Raw genomic sequence first — 18,601 nt, 5'->3', positions numbered from 1 at the left:
GAGTGGCTGGGCCCATGAGCCATGGCCGTTGAGCCTGCGCATCCGGAGCCTGTGCTCCGCAACGGGAGAGGCCACAACAGTGAGAGCCCCACATACCGCCAAAAAAAAAGCTTTAACTGTTCTATCAAGATCTGTAGGTAAGCATCAGCCTCTGTAAGTTTCTTATCAAAGTCTTAGACACTAGGAACAAATCCTGAATCTAAACCTCCGCAAGTAGCCGTCAAGCCAAGGCCCCCACCCTCTGTGCCTCCAGGGGAGGGAGCCGAGGGCTGCTTCCGGGCACCCCCTCTTCTCCCCACTCTGCTGGATCACGGGGCTGATGCCTGGTCTACTTCTCGTCTCTAAACTCATTCCCTTTGCTCTGCGCTCCAACCTCCCATAATCCCAGTTCCTCTTTCCCCATGTTTCCTCTGCCTGGAACCCTCTTTCCTCCCCCTTTTCTCTCAGCCAACTCCTCCTCATCCTTCAGATATCAGCCTGACATCCAAGATAGCTCCAAACCACATTAAATCTCCCAGTTATGGCCTCTCAGCCTCATGTGCCTCCTCTTTGTTGTACTAACCCTATTAAAATGTTACCCTTGGGGCTTCCCTGGTGGCGCAGTGGTTGAGAGTCCGCCTGCTGATGCAGGGGACACGGGTTCGTGCCCCGGTCCGGGAAGATCCCACATGCTGCGGAGCGGCTGGGCCCGTGAGCCATGGCCGCTGAGCCTGTGCATCCAGAGCCTGTGCTCCGCAACGGGAGAGGCCACAACAGTGAGAGGCCCACGTACCAAAAAAAAAAAAAAAAAAAAAAATGTTACCCTTTACTTGTGTGATAACTTGGTTAACGTCTGTCTCCCCCCTCAAGGTAAGTTCAAAGAATGCGGAAACCAGATCAAGTTCACTTACTGTGGTACTTCTAGTGCATTCTATTATGTGGGCACATACAGTATAAAGCTTTGTCGTCACCATCTTGAAACTCTTAACTTTTTTAACAAGGGACCTGAATTTTCATTTTTCACTGGCCCCTGCAAATTACGTAGTCGGTCTTGGGAAGGGAAGAATGTATAGGGGCTCTTCTGTGATGAATACTCATTCTGAGGCCACCATCCCTAAAAACCCAAAGCAAGTTTGACTACCAAGTGTTGATTTGTTCAAATATTAAACAAATATTTATTGGACGTTATGTGCCTACATAGTGGAGCCCTGCTGAGTGCAGAGCTCTGTCCATGAAGGTGGCCCTCTTCCTGCCTTCCTCTTGGATTTCTTGATCCCATGCCAATTAAAGATGCTTCTGACTTCTTGTGGGCTACATCTCACCCTGGACTTCACCACTCTATGAACAATCTATTGATAGGTTTCACAGGACAGGACTTCCCTGGCACAGGCTCAACCCTGAAGATAAGAAGTACTTTCCCCATTAGAACTTCAGTCCTGCCTTCAACCTGCCAATAAGACTCAGGCCAAAACAGAAACTTCATCTTGCAGAAGTACTTTCTTTATCTCCCCAATTTTAAAGCCCTGGTTCACCTCAGGATATTGTGAAAGGTTTGCCAGAAAGTGGCTCTCTGAGTTTGGCAATACTTGCCTGCTGCATTTTAGCCCGGGCTCATCACTGATGCATCAACAAACATTCACTTTCAGTAGCCACAGACTGACAGTGCTGCTCCACTCACTGGATATCTCAGACTGACAAACAACTGACAAATGTCACACAGTAAATTAAATTCACAGGCAAATTTGGAAACACTAAGTTTGTTAGCAAATTGTAATACCATATTGAAAGAGGAACAGCAAAAATGGAAAACGATGTTACTCATCAGAACAGAGTATCGCCAATGTGTTAGGGAAAATGGCAGAGAGAGCTGAACGCCAAGAATTTCAATATAGTTTTGCACTTTAAAGAAAGAAAAGTGATGTTGCTTTACACCATTTGGATATATACCTCGGGGTACTGTTTCCCAAAGGATCAGTCTGGTACCTTGTGGTTTGTAAGATCATTTTAGGCAGTATGCTTACCAGCTGCCTTGGTTTGGGCTCCCCCAAAAGCAGATCCTGGGTAAAGATTTAGGTATAAGCTGTTTACATGGGAGGTGATCCCCAGGAAGAACTGGTGGGGAGTGGGAAAGTGAGGTGGCAAAAGGAGGGAGGCCACAAAAAGCTGTAAAGCCACCAGGTTACAGCTGTGGGCAGCCGGAGTAAAACCCACTGGGGCCCCCCTGAGAGACTGTGTAAGACACACCTCATAATTTTCCACTAAGGGGTGGGGAGGTGGAAGTATTTAATCCACCAACTCCTGCCTCTCACTGATGGGGAGGGGCCCCTCGGGATGTTAACCCCCTTGGCTGGAAACCCCTGCATGTTGAAGGACACAGGAAGTCATACATGGGTCTAGGGGACTCTGGAGGTGATTTCTGGAGTAAGCCTAGGCAATATGAGTGGGGCACTGGGAGAGTCTGCTCTGACAGGCTTTACCCAGCAGCAGATCACATAGGAAAGTTATCATGTTTTCAACTCACTGTCCATTCTCAGTCCATCAGACTGGGGCTACCTCACCTTTAACGCCCACCCAGTACCTACTAACCTCAATCTTTCTCTCTCTCCAGGGTGCGAAGAGACTTGGGCAACAGCATCTTGCTAGAATTTAGTTACTCTGTTTTGTGGGTATCTATTTATCTTAATACTTATATTCAAATTTGGGCCAGCATACTGGTTTTATATTATAATAATATAACCTTTCCATTAAAGATAACTATAAGGGAAAAACTGTCGGTCTGTAGAAAACTATTAAGTGTTTTACAATGTTAAGGGCTATGGTAAAAGATGATTCATAAATGACTGAGGTTTAGGAAACACTTTCTTTGTGGAAACTCCCTCTCATAACTGTCACACAAAGTAACTGGCCCACGATCTTGCTGCTCCTGACAAGTACAGAAAAAGTGACACTCTGTTGCCCTCTTCCCTGGAATGAGTGAAAAGAGACTCCTACCCCACCCCCCACCCCCAACACATGCCCGTCCTTTCTGGAGAAGATCTGTAGCCCTCCGTCTGCCCAGTCATGGATTAAAAATGAAATTCGTATCTAACAGGTCTAACTTTAGCCACAGGAAACAGGAGCACTTGGGGGACCCAAAGGGTTAGCCAAGCTTTGTTAAAGGACGGGCACATTATCTTTTCTGAACCTTCTTCCTTCCCCTTTTTGGGAGGGGAGGGGTGGAGGCTTAGCTTTGGGGAGTGATCAGGAAGTGAGGCCTGCTGGATCTGTTTCCTGGTCAGCTGTGTGGGAGGTTTCACTGTTGTCACTGTTTGGCTCTCAAACTTATGCTACATATCATTAGGACCAAGTGATGCCCACTTTAGAGTATATTATAAAAAATATTTTGATGATGAAAATCACTCAAATGAGGAATTAAAAAACCCTCTATGTTGAAAATGTCTAGACACCTTGACCACAAATAAGAAATGCTTCTGTGAAGAAAAGAAAGTTTAAACCTAAGTAGTTTTGTTTTGTTTTGTTTTTGCAGTACGCGGGCCTCTCACTATTGCGGCCTCTCCCATTGCAGAGCACAGGCTCCGGACGCGCAGGCTCAGCGGCCATGGCTCACGGGCCCAGCCGCTCCGCGGCATGTGGGATCCTCCCGGACCAGGGCACAAACCCGTGTCCCCCGCATCAGCAGGTGGACTCTCAAACACTGCGCCACCAGGGAAGCCCATAAACCTAAGTAGTTTTTAAAACTTACATTCGTATATATTTTCTAGCTTGCTTACAATGTGCCTAATTTATAGGTCTGCTTTATAAATTTTCATCAGAAGTTGCCAGATCACAAGTGTTGTTACTCTCTTATCTGATGCATAAGTAGCAAAATAGAGAACAATTACCCACTGGTTACCTATTTTTTAAGGTCACCAAACTAACTGTATGACCTTAGGCATTTCACATTCCTGCTCTGGATCTCAGTTTCATTATCTGTAAGATGAGGGCACTGGACCAGGTGACCTCCAAAGTTTGCTTCTAACATCGTATGCGTGTATGACAACACGTAGCCAAGGAGATTGCTGGGTAAGGGGTGGGGGGAATGAGAATGGCAGAGATTGGAAAACACTTTCTAGAAATAAATATGATATTCTGTTTTTGCCTCAAAGTCACAGATGACAATAATCCTAGTTGTAAATTATGTTTTTTAAACACAATGTCTGTGTCCCGATTCCAGCATAGCCCAGAGCACTACACAAAGAAGGTGATCCACCAATGTGTGTTGAATGAGTGGACAAAGGCACCTTCCCTGAATATCTTTTGAGGACTCAAGGCTAATGCCCGATTATTTACAACAGCCAAGATATAGAAACAATCTAAGTGCCCATCAATGGATGAGTGGATCAAGAAGATGTGTGTGTGTGTGTCTGTGTGTGCGGTTAAAACAACAAGATGCCATTTCACATCCATCCATCGGATTGGCAAAATTAAAAGCCTGACAATACTAAGGGTTGGAGAAATGAGGCTTCTCATCCAAGGCTACAGGGAGAGTTACAGACTGGAGAGTAACTTGACAGCTTCCAGTCAAGCTGAAGATAGGCATGTTTTCCTGCCCAGCATCCCACTTTTAAGGACATAGTCTAGTGTAATTCTTGGAGGTGGTGGGCACTTAGAGGTCTGTACTTGAGGGATGCTCAGGATGTTTATAACAGCAAAAGACTGGACATAACAGAAATATCTTTTAGTACGTAGATGGAGTATAGGACATGCACCAACATTTCCATCAGTCAAAACCCATCCATCAATCAGGCTCCTCCTCTCACACATACCTGCCCAGACCATTACATTGCGCTTGGATATGCAAAACACACATCAGCTCCAACACTGCTAGTTCATGCCTCCTACCTGACTCATGTTTGGATAGCTGCATTTGTTTCCCTATAGTTTATTTTGATCCAACCAGAATTACAAGCACACAGGGCCTCCTTGCTTCTAGACTAGTGGTTCTCAGAATTTTTGGTCTCAGGACCCCTTTATACTTTTAAAAACTATTGAGGGCCCCAAGAGCTTTTGTTTATGTTGGTTATATCAATATTTGCAGTATTAGAAAATAAAATTAAGAATTAAAAAATTTCTTTCTTTTAAAAAGTAATGAGTGTATTATTACTTCTTAATCTAATTATCACATTTTAATGAAAATTAACTATATTTTCCAAAACAGAAAATGTAGGGAGAAAAGCAGCATTGCTTCATACTTTTATAACTCTCTTTAATGGCTGGCTGCACAGAAGACAGCTGGATTCACATATCTGCTTCTGTAATGAATCTGTTGTGGTGTGTTATTTTGGTTGACGCATATGAAGAAAATCTGTTCTGTAGTTACGTAGTTAGTACTTTCTAGGTCTCAGGAACTCCTTGGATCACACTTTAGAACCACTGTTTTAAATCACCCTACATTCTGCCAAAAGTTATCTTTCACACAAACACAATCATGTCATTTCCTGCTTCCCTCAAAGCGTGAATGGCTGCCTATGGCTCATAAAGTTAAGTCCGAATTCTGCACAAAAACCCTTCCCATTTAGCCAATCTCGTGTCTGTCCAAACTCCATTACTGCTCTACTTTATATACTGGTACTCTACCCACCTCCGGGTACACACGCATGCTTGTCCTGTTCTGCTTGTTCGTGCCTCTGAGCCTCAGCTTTCCTCCTGCTAAGACTCCTGTGTATCTCTTGTAACCCTGTCCAAAGGTCACCTCCTCTAGGAAGCCTTCTCTGATTCACCCTTCCCTTGGAGTTTACTTTTTTGTGTTTTAAATACTTATTTTTTGAATAAGTAATTGAAGTGCATTGGATTAAATTCCAAAAGGGTATGCCGTACAATAATAAGTAGACTTCTTTCCCACATCCATCCCTTCCTCTCCCAGGAGGCAACCATTGTGATTGGTTCCTTCTACATTTTTCCAGAGCTGCTCTAGACGTAAATAGGCTAGTCATTTCTTTTATCCAAATGGCATCATACTATATGCACTGCTCTACACTTGCTTAACATTATAGCTTGGACATCAAATTAAAATTGGCCTCATTTTTTCAACAGTTGAAAATTACATTTTTAAAACGTACTATAGCTTATTTATTCAGCCCCCCCCCATTAACTGGATACATATGTGGTTTCCAATCTTTTGCTGCAGCAAATATCCTTCTATAGAAATCAATCTACACATGTGAGAGACTCTGTGTCATTAATATCCAGGAGTGAAACTGCTGGGTCCAAGGGAATGTATATTTGTAAGTTTGATAAACATTGTCAAATTGTCCTCTATAAAGACTGTTCTAATTTATACTCCCACTGCCATGCATGAGAGGTCCTATTACCCTTGCCAAGCAGTGTTATCCAACTTTTTAATCTCCGTCAATGTGGTAGATGAAAAATGATACCTTGGTTAAGTTTAAATTGATATTTCTCTAACAAGATCAAATCTCTAGAGCTATGCTATCCAGTATGGTAGCCACTAGATACACGTGGCTGTTTAAATTTTAATTTTAATTAATTAAAATTAAATAACATTTAAAACTCAGCTCCTCAGCTGCACTAGCCTCATGTGAAGTGCTCATTAGCCATCTGTGGCTAGTGGCCTCTGTGTGAGACAGTGCAGATACAAAACATTAGTATCACTGTAAAAAGTTCTACCGGACGGTGCTGCTCTAGACCTGCACTGTCCAACGGCTACCATGAGCACACACGTGGGTACTGAGCACATGAAATGTGGCTAATCTGAAGTGAGATGTGCTCTGAGTAGATAATACACACTGGATTTCAAAGACTTAGTATGAAAAAAAGAATGTAAAATGTCTCCATAATAATTTTTATGTTGATTATATGTTGAAATGGTAATATTTTGATATACTGGGTTAAATAAATCATTAAATTAATTTCATCTGTTTCTTTTTACCTCTTTTAATGTGGCTATTAGGAAATTTAAATTTACACATGTGTCTCACATTCTGTTTCTATTGGACAATGCTGCTCCAGAGGGCACAGCGCTCCGTTAAGACCTGGATTTTAGCATTTTTCCTTTTACACAGAAATAAGTGTAGTTACTATTGCTATAAAGAAAAACAAACTCATTGGAATCTCTTTTTCCTCCTAGCCCTTCCCTGCCCCATGCAGACAGGGTGGGCAACAAAAGGAGAAAGGGCGGCAATGATCTTGATGATGAACAATCAGCCCTGAAACAAACCAGTACACTTCCCACCTGGGTGGCCACAGGCAGGAACCAGTGGCATCGCTGACCCCGAGCAGGGCCTGATTTCCTGGTGGCTGTTAAAACAATGTACCAGAGAACAAAGTGCCTTCAAAACTAAGAATAGAAGAATGGCTCCAAATAAGATTTCCAGGACTCTGCAGGAACAAATTCCTCCCCTGCACCGACCCTAACCCACCTTCCACCCCTTGGCTTGACCTGGCCCCTTGGCTTGACCTGGCCCCTTGGCCTGACAAATGTCCTGTCCCAGCCCCGAACCGCCTGCATTCTCAGCAGTCTGTACACACAAACTGAGGGACAGAGTGGAAAGGCGAGACCCAGAGAAAGAGGTGGGCGGCAAGGGTTCTGCCCTAAAGGGCTGACGCGACAATGGTTCTATGGTTGAGACATGGCGTATACGTTTCCGTCATCTGTGTCTTTAGCTTTGGCTATGAAGGTCAAGAAAACAGTATTCACCCTTGGATGGGCACTGGCAAAGAGGGATGGGTGGACCAGTTTGTCCCCTGGCACTGACGTCTTTTTGCCTGTGAGACAGGGTTTTGTTAGTAGGAAAGAAACACTAATGGTAGTTAGGTATAAACAGTCCATGATAGTTGCCACCATGATTAAAGAATACTGTCTATTGTAGTAAACTCAAACTATATCTAGGTAGAATTTTTTTTAATGTTCAATTACCTTTTATTCTACTAAATAAACCAGTTTTAACATTTCAGTGCATATTCTTTCAGACTACAAAATTGTGTATGTTACATACAATGATATAAACATGCTGTTTTATCACGTTTCATCTCACTCAAAAATAAATACAGTTTTTCCATGTTAAGAAAAAAAAAAGAAAGAAAACAGTTTTGCAACATGATCCATCAACTTGATAGACCAGAACATTTTCTATCCAGGTACTGAGGGAATGAGACCTAATTGTATCTGAGCATAAGTCATCTGTTTGGAGGAAAACATTATTTTATTACCATTACCATCATCATCTTGATCATGATCATCATCATCATCATTAGCTGTGTGCCTTTGAGCAAGTGAAATAACCCCTCTGGGTCTCAGTTTTATCATCTATAAAATGTATGAGCTTTCCTATCTCATCCAGTCAGAAAGTTCTGTGACCCTATGCACATGCAAATGAACTATCACCGACACCTTCATTCTCATTCTCTCACTGCTTTAAAAGACACTCATTGGTCAACCAATATGAGTTAGACCCTGAGCCTGACACTGGCATACAAATATGGAAAAATGCTTCTTCCACTGGATGAAGTGTTTAAGAGATGGAAGGAAAGAGAAGAGGGTGGGGATGGAATGAATCATTAGAGCAGAGTTCTTTACCCGGGGCACAGACATTTTCACAACTATGTGCAGTTTTCTTAAGAGAACATTCCAAGATGCATGTGACCTCAAGAAGGCAGGGGGCTAGTGATGTAAAGAAACTATGAGAGGCTAATTACCACACTAAATTCTTAGTCCATGGTGGGTGCCTGAAGAGTTAGCACCCAAGACAGTGCACAAGGTGTACATGGGGATAAACACACAAGGGATTTGAACTGGAGCCTCTTTGGTGCAAAGCCCACCTCTTTCCCCTCACATCAGGGATAATCTGTTTATACACGCCTTCTCCCTGCTGCTGTGCCTTTACCAGTGCTCCCCTTGCTCACATCAGAAGATTACAAGCATTTAACAGGCCAAGACAGTATCCCACTTGTTTGACCTGGGATGACTGTACTTGCCCAAAGCTGGGGTGGGGGGATTTGAGGGGGAGAGTTAGGAGGAGAGAATGAGGTAACCCATGTGAAACACTCATCACTAGTTAGCATCTCAAAGGTACTAGCAGATATTCATTCATAGAATATTTATTCAGGACCTAATACATGCCAGCCCTTAGGTTAGATGTTTTCATCATCTTCATCACCTTCATCACTTATTAGTAGCATATTTATCTCCCCCAACATGGCAGAGTACTCCACATAGTAGTCACTCAATAAATGTAGGTTGAGTGAGTAAATGGTGATGATCTCTGTGGTATATTAATTTATCCTTCAGCAAACTTTTATGCCCTTCCCTGACCTCCATGGCTTGGTACTATGACTTGCTCTGGCCAGTGGAATATGGGTGGACAGGACAATGTACCAATTCTGAGCCTAGGCCTTAAGAGACATTACGTATTGCTGCTTGCTCCTCTGGGATCTTCTGACCTGCACAGGAGAAGAATATACACTTGGGTAGCTAAGGGACCTGAATGGGGCAGACTACGCAGCCAACCTGCACACCTGTGAGCATAAGAATAAATGCTTGCTGTTGTTTGCTACTGAGTTTGGGGTAGTTGTTACTCAGCGAAAGCTGACTGAGATATACTCCTTTACCCACGCCCAGGCAGAGAGTAGCCCTGGCTTCTCTTATGGTGGGATTTCAGCAGTTGGGTCATTTTGTGGCTCTCCCTACCCCGTTTTCTCTAGGTTGGTAATGCCTCATTTAGAGAAGACAGCAGGGGCTACAAAGACCCATATTTTGGCCATCTTGGCACCTGGCACAGGGTCAGGCACAAAGCTGGTTCTCAGGCAGTGTCTGATATATGAAAGGATGGGCCGACTGTTCATTCTGGTGAGAGAAGCCCTGTCAAAATCACAGCAGGCAGCAACTTGGGCCTCAGATGCTCAGAGCCACTGGCTCTGCAGTCCTCAGTGTGGGAAGTAGACCTTGTGGTGACACAATATCATTTCAGACCATATGCAGTAGACCAAGGTGTATTTATTATAATGTGTTTTAGGAAACATATTATGATGTTTAGTGACTTTAGGGCACTTACTACTTAGGATGAACCTAAGGTCAAAACAAAACAAAACAATTAGACAATGTAAAGAAAAACCGTAAGTGAAAAATAACAGTAAAAGTGGTATGTGGATATGGGAAACATGACCGAAGTTTAGGAAACACTGATACTATTCAAGTCTCATTTTCCTACAAATCACAATCACAATCATAGCTAGTATTTTTGAACATTATCATAAAATGCACTGTTTTAAGAGTTTCACAGATATTATTTTATAAACTTTTCATACTTTTCATAGTATTGGAAGCAGATATTATATCATCTCCATTTTGCAGGTGAGGTAAATAAGGCCCAGAAGGAAAAGTAAATAACTTGCCCAAGGTCAAGTGGCAGTGAGGGTGTGAACTCAGAGTATCAACCTCCAGGATCCAGCTATGTCTGTCTCTATTGGAGACCCTGGTACCCAGGGAGGTTCAGCATTGCCCAAAACCCAGAACCCCAAACTCCTGACTCCCAGACCAGTGCTCTCATCCCTGCTCCATGAGGAACACTGTGGTGAGAACACCTGGGGCTTACGGCAGGGGGTGAGTGGGGTCTGCTAGAGACAAGGGAGAGAAGCGGTAAATGCCACGAGGAAGATTTGGGAGGGAAGAGATGGGGACATAAACAAGGCTGCCAAAAGAAGCAGGGGCTCAAGGGATGCAGAAAAGCTAGACTACGGACAAAGTTATTGAGAAAAAGAGGGCTGACAGTGCAAGGGTTGGCACACAGGGGCTGCTTTCTGAACTCCTCCCAAGAGACCCACCCACTGTGGCTTCCCTAAGTGACATCCACATAGTCTATATTTAGGTCCTAAAGTCACCCATTGTTTCTCTCCCGGTGGACACTCGGGGTCACCACCCTGACCTTGCACTTTCCGAGTCACACCACTGAGTGCTCCATCAAGACAAGCCTTTTTTAGGATCTGGTTTGAATCAACTTCCCCTTCCATGGCTCCCACTTGGCGTTCTGGGAAAGCTGTAAAAATATGGCTGGAATCAGGGCTTTAAAATGAAGTATTGACTTTTCTGTGTAATATGCTGCTTTCTTCCCTCCACAAAATCAAATCAGGGCATATTTAATTCAGGATATAAGATGTTTCACAGCCCTATTGTTGCTGAGCCCTTACACACTAATGATTCATTTCTCTGGGAGCCACCAACAGCTATGGTCAATAAGACCTGGGACATGGGTCACGTTCACTGAGTGCGGAATCTGTGCTAGGCACTGTCTTGAATCACTTCATTTATTCCTCATGACAACCCTATAAGGTAGGCACTATTTTTTTTTAATTTTTATTTATTTATTTAGGCTGTGCCAGGTCTTCATTGTGGCACGTCGGCTCTTCATTGTGGCATGTGGGATCTTTAGTTGCGGCATACGGACTCCTTAGTTGCAGCATGCATGTGGGATCTAGTTCCCCAACCAGGGATCGAACCCAGGCCCCCTTCATTGGGAGCACGGAGTCTTACCCACTAGATCACCAGGGAAGTCCCAGTAGGCACTATTTATTATCCCCATTTAACAAGGAGATTCAGAGAGATTTGGTAACATGCCTGGGACTGCATGGCTAGTAAGAGGCAAAGCTGGGACTCAAATCTACATCTACATCTATGTGGTTCTAAAACCCATGCCCTTAAATGTTACACTCTGCCATTCCTCCACAGATACAGAGCTATCTTGATCAAATCTCAGAAAATGGATTTGTGAGAACTTTAAAGGGTTTCTCCTTTCCCATTCTTTCCTTCCACATCCAGCTACCAACTGCCTTTCCCACACCCGAACTCAACTCCCCCAGATCCTTTCTTTAGAGACTCTCGGACCCAAGAAATAAAAATTCATTCAATAATATTTTCAAGAGCAGAATAAAGGTCAACAGCCAGCCAGCCAATTACATTTTGAGTTCCAGTCCATATCCTCGGGAAATTTGTATGTAAAAGCACTTATTAAATCATTTGATTTTGCAACAGGGATATGAGAACTATTTTTGACTTTTTGTCAAAAAGTCATACCTTAGACCCATATCAGAGTTAAAATGAGTTTAGAGACATCTCTATTTGACAGGTGGGAAACTGAGTCCAGAGAAGGCAGCGACTTGTCTTAGATGCCTCTTGTGTAGGCGCTAACTGGACCGAAGCAAACATCCACCAAAATGAGCTGATTTGTCAAAGGATTGGAAAGCAAAGTGTTACTGAAGATGCTGCACTTGATAGGAGATATAAGAAGGGCCCTGTCATTAAACTCATCACGTGTGCTATGGCTATGAATGTCATTTCTGGCTCCATTCTGCCTGAGCTTGAAGCCTGATCCACTACTAACCAGCTAGGAGACCATAGGCAAAGTATTTATCCTCTCTGCATCCCAGTTTTACCATCTGCAAAGTGGAGGTAATAATAATAGCCAACCCCTATAGTGTTGTAAGACTTTCATAAGCTAATGCAAGTAACTTGAAAAGTATCTAATAAACGTCAGCTATTATTGTAATATTTTTGCTGCATTAACTATCCCTGAAGTGTAGTAAATCATTTAAAATGTTGCCAATTTCCATATCTCAATTGATCAAAAATTATTCTTTATCAGGTGAGTGAATAGCTAGGTGAGTGAGATGGGAAAGGAGAAACACAGTGAAACCACTCAAATCACATAAAAAGATGTCTATAATGGCCATGTACAAGAGTTGGAATTTGTATTGCAAACATCAGTTTCAGAAACATAATTCTGATGAAAGAAGCAGAAAAAGCAATGGGTATTTTCTTTAAAAAATAACTTTGGCTTATCCAAAGCTTTAACACCTATCCACAAACAAACAAACAAACAAATAAAAGGGACAGAGAGAGAGAGTAAGCTTCAGGGCTCCTAATCATTCTTCAGTCCATAGAAACATAACATTTCCAGCTGCTCCTTCCAAAATAACCCAAACAGGCACCAATACTTTTAATGAGAAAACCAGTGAGTCTGGGTCTCCCCTGATATTATCTGACTTCATTTTCCCAATGATGAACACATTCAAAACACCAGAATGTTAAGGAAACCTACAAAAAAGTTGCTTCACAAAGAATGAACTTCCAAAACTGAGTTTAGCCATCTTCCAATCCAAAGAAGAAAAGGTCTTGGAAATCCACTTTGCTATTTAAACACACACACACACACACACACACACACACACACACACATACATACTTTTTCCTTCCCATTTAATAAAAACAGGTCTCTTAAAAAAATTAAAATACTGGCACCGTGGAGCAAAGACTGAAAGTCCCCCTACCCTTGCTCTCCTCCAATCACAGATGCTAAAGGAAGCGCTGACAGCTAGGCACTCCACTTAACACACCATCTCCACCAAGCACAACCATTTGTGGTCTTAAACACAACCACACAGCTCTTTTCTGATTCACAGTACAGTGAGGCAGAAGTGTGCCTCCCTCATCCCAGGTGTTCTTGGCGGCTCCCTGCTCACTTTCTTGGGAGATGCAGACAGCTGCATCCTCCCACACCTCAGCTCCTGGCATGGTCCAGCCAGGATTGGGTGGGAGTTGGGAGCCGGTATCGCCCTGGTCCAGCTGCAAAGGAGCTTACCTGAGCATGAACAAAGAAGCAACACCACACCATGGGGCGCTCCGACCTCATCCACCTGGAGTCCCCAGCCCTTAACTGCGGCAGAGCCCTTCGGACGGGATTCTCTGAGCAGAGCAGAGCATGGTTTCCCTCAAGGAACTCCTCCCCACTACTTGGGCTGCCTGACAGGAAGTGACAGGGGGCCATAAGTTACATTGTCAGAAGCTGAGAACCACACCAGCCCAGAGCTCCCCACCTCCGGCGGTTTCCTTGCCGGCTGCTGTTGCTGCTTTTTCAGAGCACTCTGCCTCTGGCATTCAAAGGCACACCAGAAATTCAGTTTCTGGCTGACAATCCCCAGCCTGTAAGAAACAAACAATGCTTACTGGGTCCCCACCTACAGCCATGCTTGGCATTCTGGCAGCTCTAAAGTGTTCACTGCCAGGATATCATGCTTTGTAGACCCAAACATTGGGGTGAAATGGATAGAGAAGGGACACTGGGAGGAGAACTTTGTATGATCAAAGAGGAATCAAGAGTCCACTTGAACTTCACCCAAGAGCCAGGGCCCTGCCCGGCATACAGAGCCTACACTGAATCCCAATTTCATAGCAACTCTACAAATGAGAGTGACAGTAAACACCCCACTCAACCGTTCATTTCTTTTTTTCTTAGGCAAATTTTCTCTTCAGAGCCCATTCAAAATAACTGCTTCTGGAAACCTCCTTTTCAGCTTTTAATGTGAATAACAAAGGGCCTTACTGCTCTTCTCAGAGTTATGATGGAAACAACTAGTGGCTGACATTTCTCATTTTATGAACTGGGGATCTCACGAATGAACACCTTGCCCTGGTCCCCTGCCTTTTACAAAGCTCAGACTTATTGGGTGAGATAGAGTGTCTCACGTGAACTACAAGGTTTCAGATGAAAACTACGCCTGTTCAACCCCTCCCTACAACAAATCAACACCCTCACCCTCCCTGCACAGGGGCAGAGGGGCTCAAACCCAAGGAGACATACATAACTCCAGTGTAGCTTTCAATTCTTGATTTTTATTTTTTAGTTCTCTAATGGGATAGTATTTTGTTGGCAAAAATCTTTCTAATTGCAACTTTTAGCTGCAAAGATTTAGCCCAGGATTTCCCAAGGCATTCTTACAAATGCACAGATTTTTAAGAGCCTTTGCCTGTCTCAGCCCTGAGTAAAGTGGGAGGCTCAGCAAAGAGAGAGGGTTCATTTGAACAACAAGCTTCAATCCAAGAGTTGACTTTAGAGCTTATAAGAAAGGCTCTCCCCACTCTCAGGCCAGCAGCGTGGGCCCTAACATATGGCCTCTGAAGAGTGCATTACAAAAGAGCACTACGGAAGGATACACCAGGCTCTGGTAGTACAAAGATGAACCAAAGATGACCAGAGAACAAAATAAATGCTGCCAGGAATTTGCAAAAAGTGTTGAGGGAGCCAAGAAATAACTGAGCCTGGCAAATGAACTGTTTTATGGGGACAAAGTCTGGGAAGGCTTCTCAGAGCAAGAGACACATGGGCAGAATTCTGAGGGGTGTTCTAGGCAGAAGAACTGGCAAGGGCAACAGCAGTGGGGTGCAGAACCATAGGGTGCTCTGGAAGAAAGGCAAATGCTTTGAAAGTACTGCTCTGACAGGCTTGGGTCTTGCTTCAAAGAGCGTGACAGGGGTCCCATCTGTCTGGAGAAAGAAGGAAGTGAAATCTCTGTGAAAAGGCTCAAGCCTTTCAGGCAAGCATCTGGGTTACCTCAAGGCCTATATGTGGTACCTACCAGGTCAGGCACCCAGGAAACACTCAGTGATGTGTAAAAGTCAAACAGTGGTGTCCACAAAAGGTGGGCTTCAGCTTGTCCTTGGGATTCCCTATTTTCCAAAGCCAGACTCCCCACAAAGCAGCCTGGGGTAAGTGGTGCTACTCGGGGGAAGGGGAAGTGTTCCTAAAAAAGGCTTCTTGCTTTAGCCTCCTGCATAGAAAAGGTCCTGATTCATACAGGCCTGTAAACAACCTAAGATTAACCAGCTTTGGTAGTAGCTCAGCTAATGAAGAATGTCAATCCCCTGAGGACCTAGGATGTCAATCCCCCATTGGCCCAGGCACTCCTCTCCTGGAGGATTTTCCAACAGCCCCTCTGCAGAGCCCCAGCTGCCAAGGCCAGGATCCACTCCAATGAAGACCCAAAGGAAACGTGAGATGACCACGGAGCACTAGAGTTTCTTTCTTTCCTTGGGGAGGAAGGGCACATTCACATAAAATAATCCTAGAATGATTAAGCCTAACTTCCGGCTGCTGACTGTGAATGAGAAAGAAGAACCGAAACCTGTGGGCTGCAGCACTTCACAGCACTTCATGGAAGAGGTGAAACTTGAGTGGGCTCCAGGGCAGGTAGCCGTGGAGGAGGGAGGAAGGGCGGGAGGACCAGCAGACGCCCTGGCCAGAGATAAAGGGCACAGCCTGCAAAAGGGAAGGAAAGAACGGGGCGCGGCCCTTCCCTCTGATGCCCCTGCTTTGACCAGAAGCAAGAGCTCCAGTAATGAAATCAGCCATGCAGAAGGCACCTCGGAGGAACATTTCCATAATGAGAGGTTCCTGCCCTGCAGGGCTCAAGTTCATTTTGAGCGTTATAATGAGAGCTTATACAGGAACGGGATGTGGGTTTTCTCGATGTGGCATCTATGATACTGTCGAGTATTTGAACATGTTTTTCTACTGATTTTTAAATTTTAAAAGTGACATAGTGTCATTATACTACATTCAAACCATACAGAAGTATATAGTGTAAAAAGCGAATCTTCCCAAAGGCCCCACTTTCTTCCCTATCGCCATCCCATTTGCCAGAGGCACCCGTGTCAAAGACAGAGGTAGATGAGGGGTCACAAACCTAAATGCTCTCAGGGCTAGGTGGGAAGGTACATGAAAGAAGAGGCCTGGCAGGCGATGGGCACCACTGAGAGTGTTTGCCTTGGGAAAGTTCCAGCTTACTGGGGTCCCAAGGGACTCATGGCCAAAGTGAACAGACATTCCAATTGTTCAAGAGAAGCTGGAAATTCTGGGTTTTACATAAAATCTCCCAGTTTTTAAATGCTGGCAACTAATTCATCATTTTTAAAAATGCTGTACAGGCCAATCAAAACACAGTTGCTGGCAGATTTGACCCGAGGGCCACCAGTTTGCAACCTCTGGTGGTGATCCTTTAGACATTTCCTGCTGTCTAAACACACATAAGTTTGTTTTGTCACGTTTTATTTTTTTTAAATTTATATTTGTCAAAATGGAATGATAACATTATTCCAGCACTTGCTTTCTTCACTTAACATCATCTTTCCACATTATCCACATCTTGGACCCCTCTGCAGAGCACGCCACAGTATGGAAGTACCTCAGTTCATTAGCTCCTGCCCTGTGGACATTCAGCAAACATAAGAGATGCACTTGAAATGTCACCTCTCAGTTGCTCATTCCTGACAGTATAACTCATGATGAAAGTGCACCTGTGCACAGATATTAAAACATCCTAGAGCCACAATTACTGAAACCATAACTGGTGACTGCAGATTTCTGATATTTTAATATGAGAACTTACCACATATTTTTTTATTTGACCTTCAAAACTCTCCTGATGTAGGCCTTACTATTATCTCTACTGTACAGATTTTTTAAAAACTAAGACTCAAACAGGTGGTGTAAGCCTGCCCAAGAGGGCCTAGAGTTGGCAGGGTCGGGAGGGGAGCCAGGGTCAGGAGGGGACCTCAGAGCTCCTGTTATATGCATACAGCCCCCAGAACAGACTGCCTGAAACCTGCCCTGGTATATTCAAGAATTTGACATACAGTGAATGTTGACGGCAAACTACTACTGGAGGAGAGAAGGATTACTAACAAACGGGACAATTCATTTTTTAGACAGAAAAGCTTCATTTTAAAGCTCTACTTCACACTCAGTCAAAATAAATTCTACATAGATTAGAGTGAGATGTTAAAAAGAAAAAAAAAACTATGAAATTCTGGGGGTGTAGGTTCTCAGGGTATGATACTTTTCTTTAAATGTGTGAACCTGAATCATTATATATTTATAAATGGGAAACTACCTATAAGGCACCTATGGGTATGCAAAAACGGCCCCTGTTCTCCCACACCTGGTGAAATAACCATAGTGGTGACAACTTCTTACTGAACTCTAAAGAGACTAGTGCCAAAATAGGGGCCTCATTAAGATTCCACCCCATGCTTCCTTGTGTCACTGGAACTCGAAGTGGTGTGTTTCCTATGTTGTTAGTCTATGTACCTTATGGCATGTTCTACTGAGAAGTTTCAAGCAGTTTTCTCACCAAAAATATTCTAAGAAACATATTCATTAGGGCTGTGATAAATTCATTCACGTAAAACAAAACAGTGACGTTTCAGCAGAATTATTTCTTCATTAAAATTCGTGACTAATGGTGGTTCTTTCCATTTAAAATTTTATTCTGGCTTATTTTATTCAATTTCTTTCCTATTTGCACCCAAGAAGCCATAGATTTCACAAAAGCTCAGAAGCTGTCTGGGAATTTCAGGGTATTTGACCATATTTCATTTGATGCATTACATTTTAAAATAATTCCACAGGGACTTCCCTGGTGGCGCAGTGGTTAAGAATCTGCTTGCCAACGCAGGGGACACAAGTTCGAGACCTGGTCTGGAAGATCCTACATGCCGCGGAGCAACTAAGCCCGTGTGCCACAACTACTGAGCCCGCGCTCTAGAGCCCGCAAGCCACAACTACTGAGCCCGCGTGCCTAGAGCCCATGCTCCGCAACAAGAGAAACCACTACAATGAGAAGCCCACACACTGCAGTGAAGAGTAGCCCCCACTTGCCACAATTAGAGAAAGCCCACGTGCAGCAACAAAGACCCAATGCAACCAAAAATAATAAACAAATAAATTTATAAAAAAATAAAATAATTCCACAAACTGAATTGAAAAATAGGTGGTGAAACAATCTCAGTAAAATGAAA

The 18,601-nt window shown here is 43.7% G+C and overlaps 1 protein-coding gene across 3 annotated transcripts in view; it reads right to left on the bottom strand.

The window, feature by feature from the left end:
* ARHGEF3 (Rho guanine nucleotide exchange factor 3) overlaps positions 1-18,601 on the bottom strand; it is a 327,189-nt gene that overhangs the window by 163,871 nt on the left and 144,717 nt on the right. Inside the window, exon 1 of one of the 3 annotated variants that reach the window (XM_081245231.1) lies at positions 13,608-13,702. The exons of the other annotated variants lie outside the window; for them this stretch is intronic. Within the exon in view, the coding sequence (XP_081101357.1) occupies positions 13,608-13,658 (51 nt within the window). The 5' untranslated portion in view covers positions 13,659-13,702. Of the gene's footprint in view, positions 1-13,607; positions 13,703-18,601 lie in introns of those variants that run through there. 3 annotated transcript variants of the gene reach the window in all.

The sequence above is a fragment of the Mesoplodon bidens genome (genome assembly GCF_964165515.1).
Source record: "Mesoplodon bidens genome assembly, chromosome: 10".
In the NCBI taxonomy this organism is placed as follows: Eukaryota; Metazoa; Chordata; class Mammalia; order Artiodactyla; family Ziphiidae; genus Mesoplodon; species Mesoplodon bidens.
This window is presented reverse-complemented; position numbering and strand designations above follow the sequence as displayed.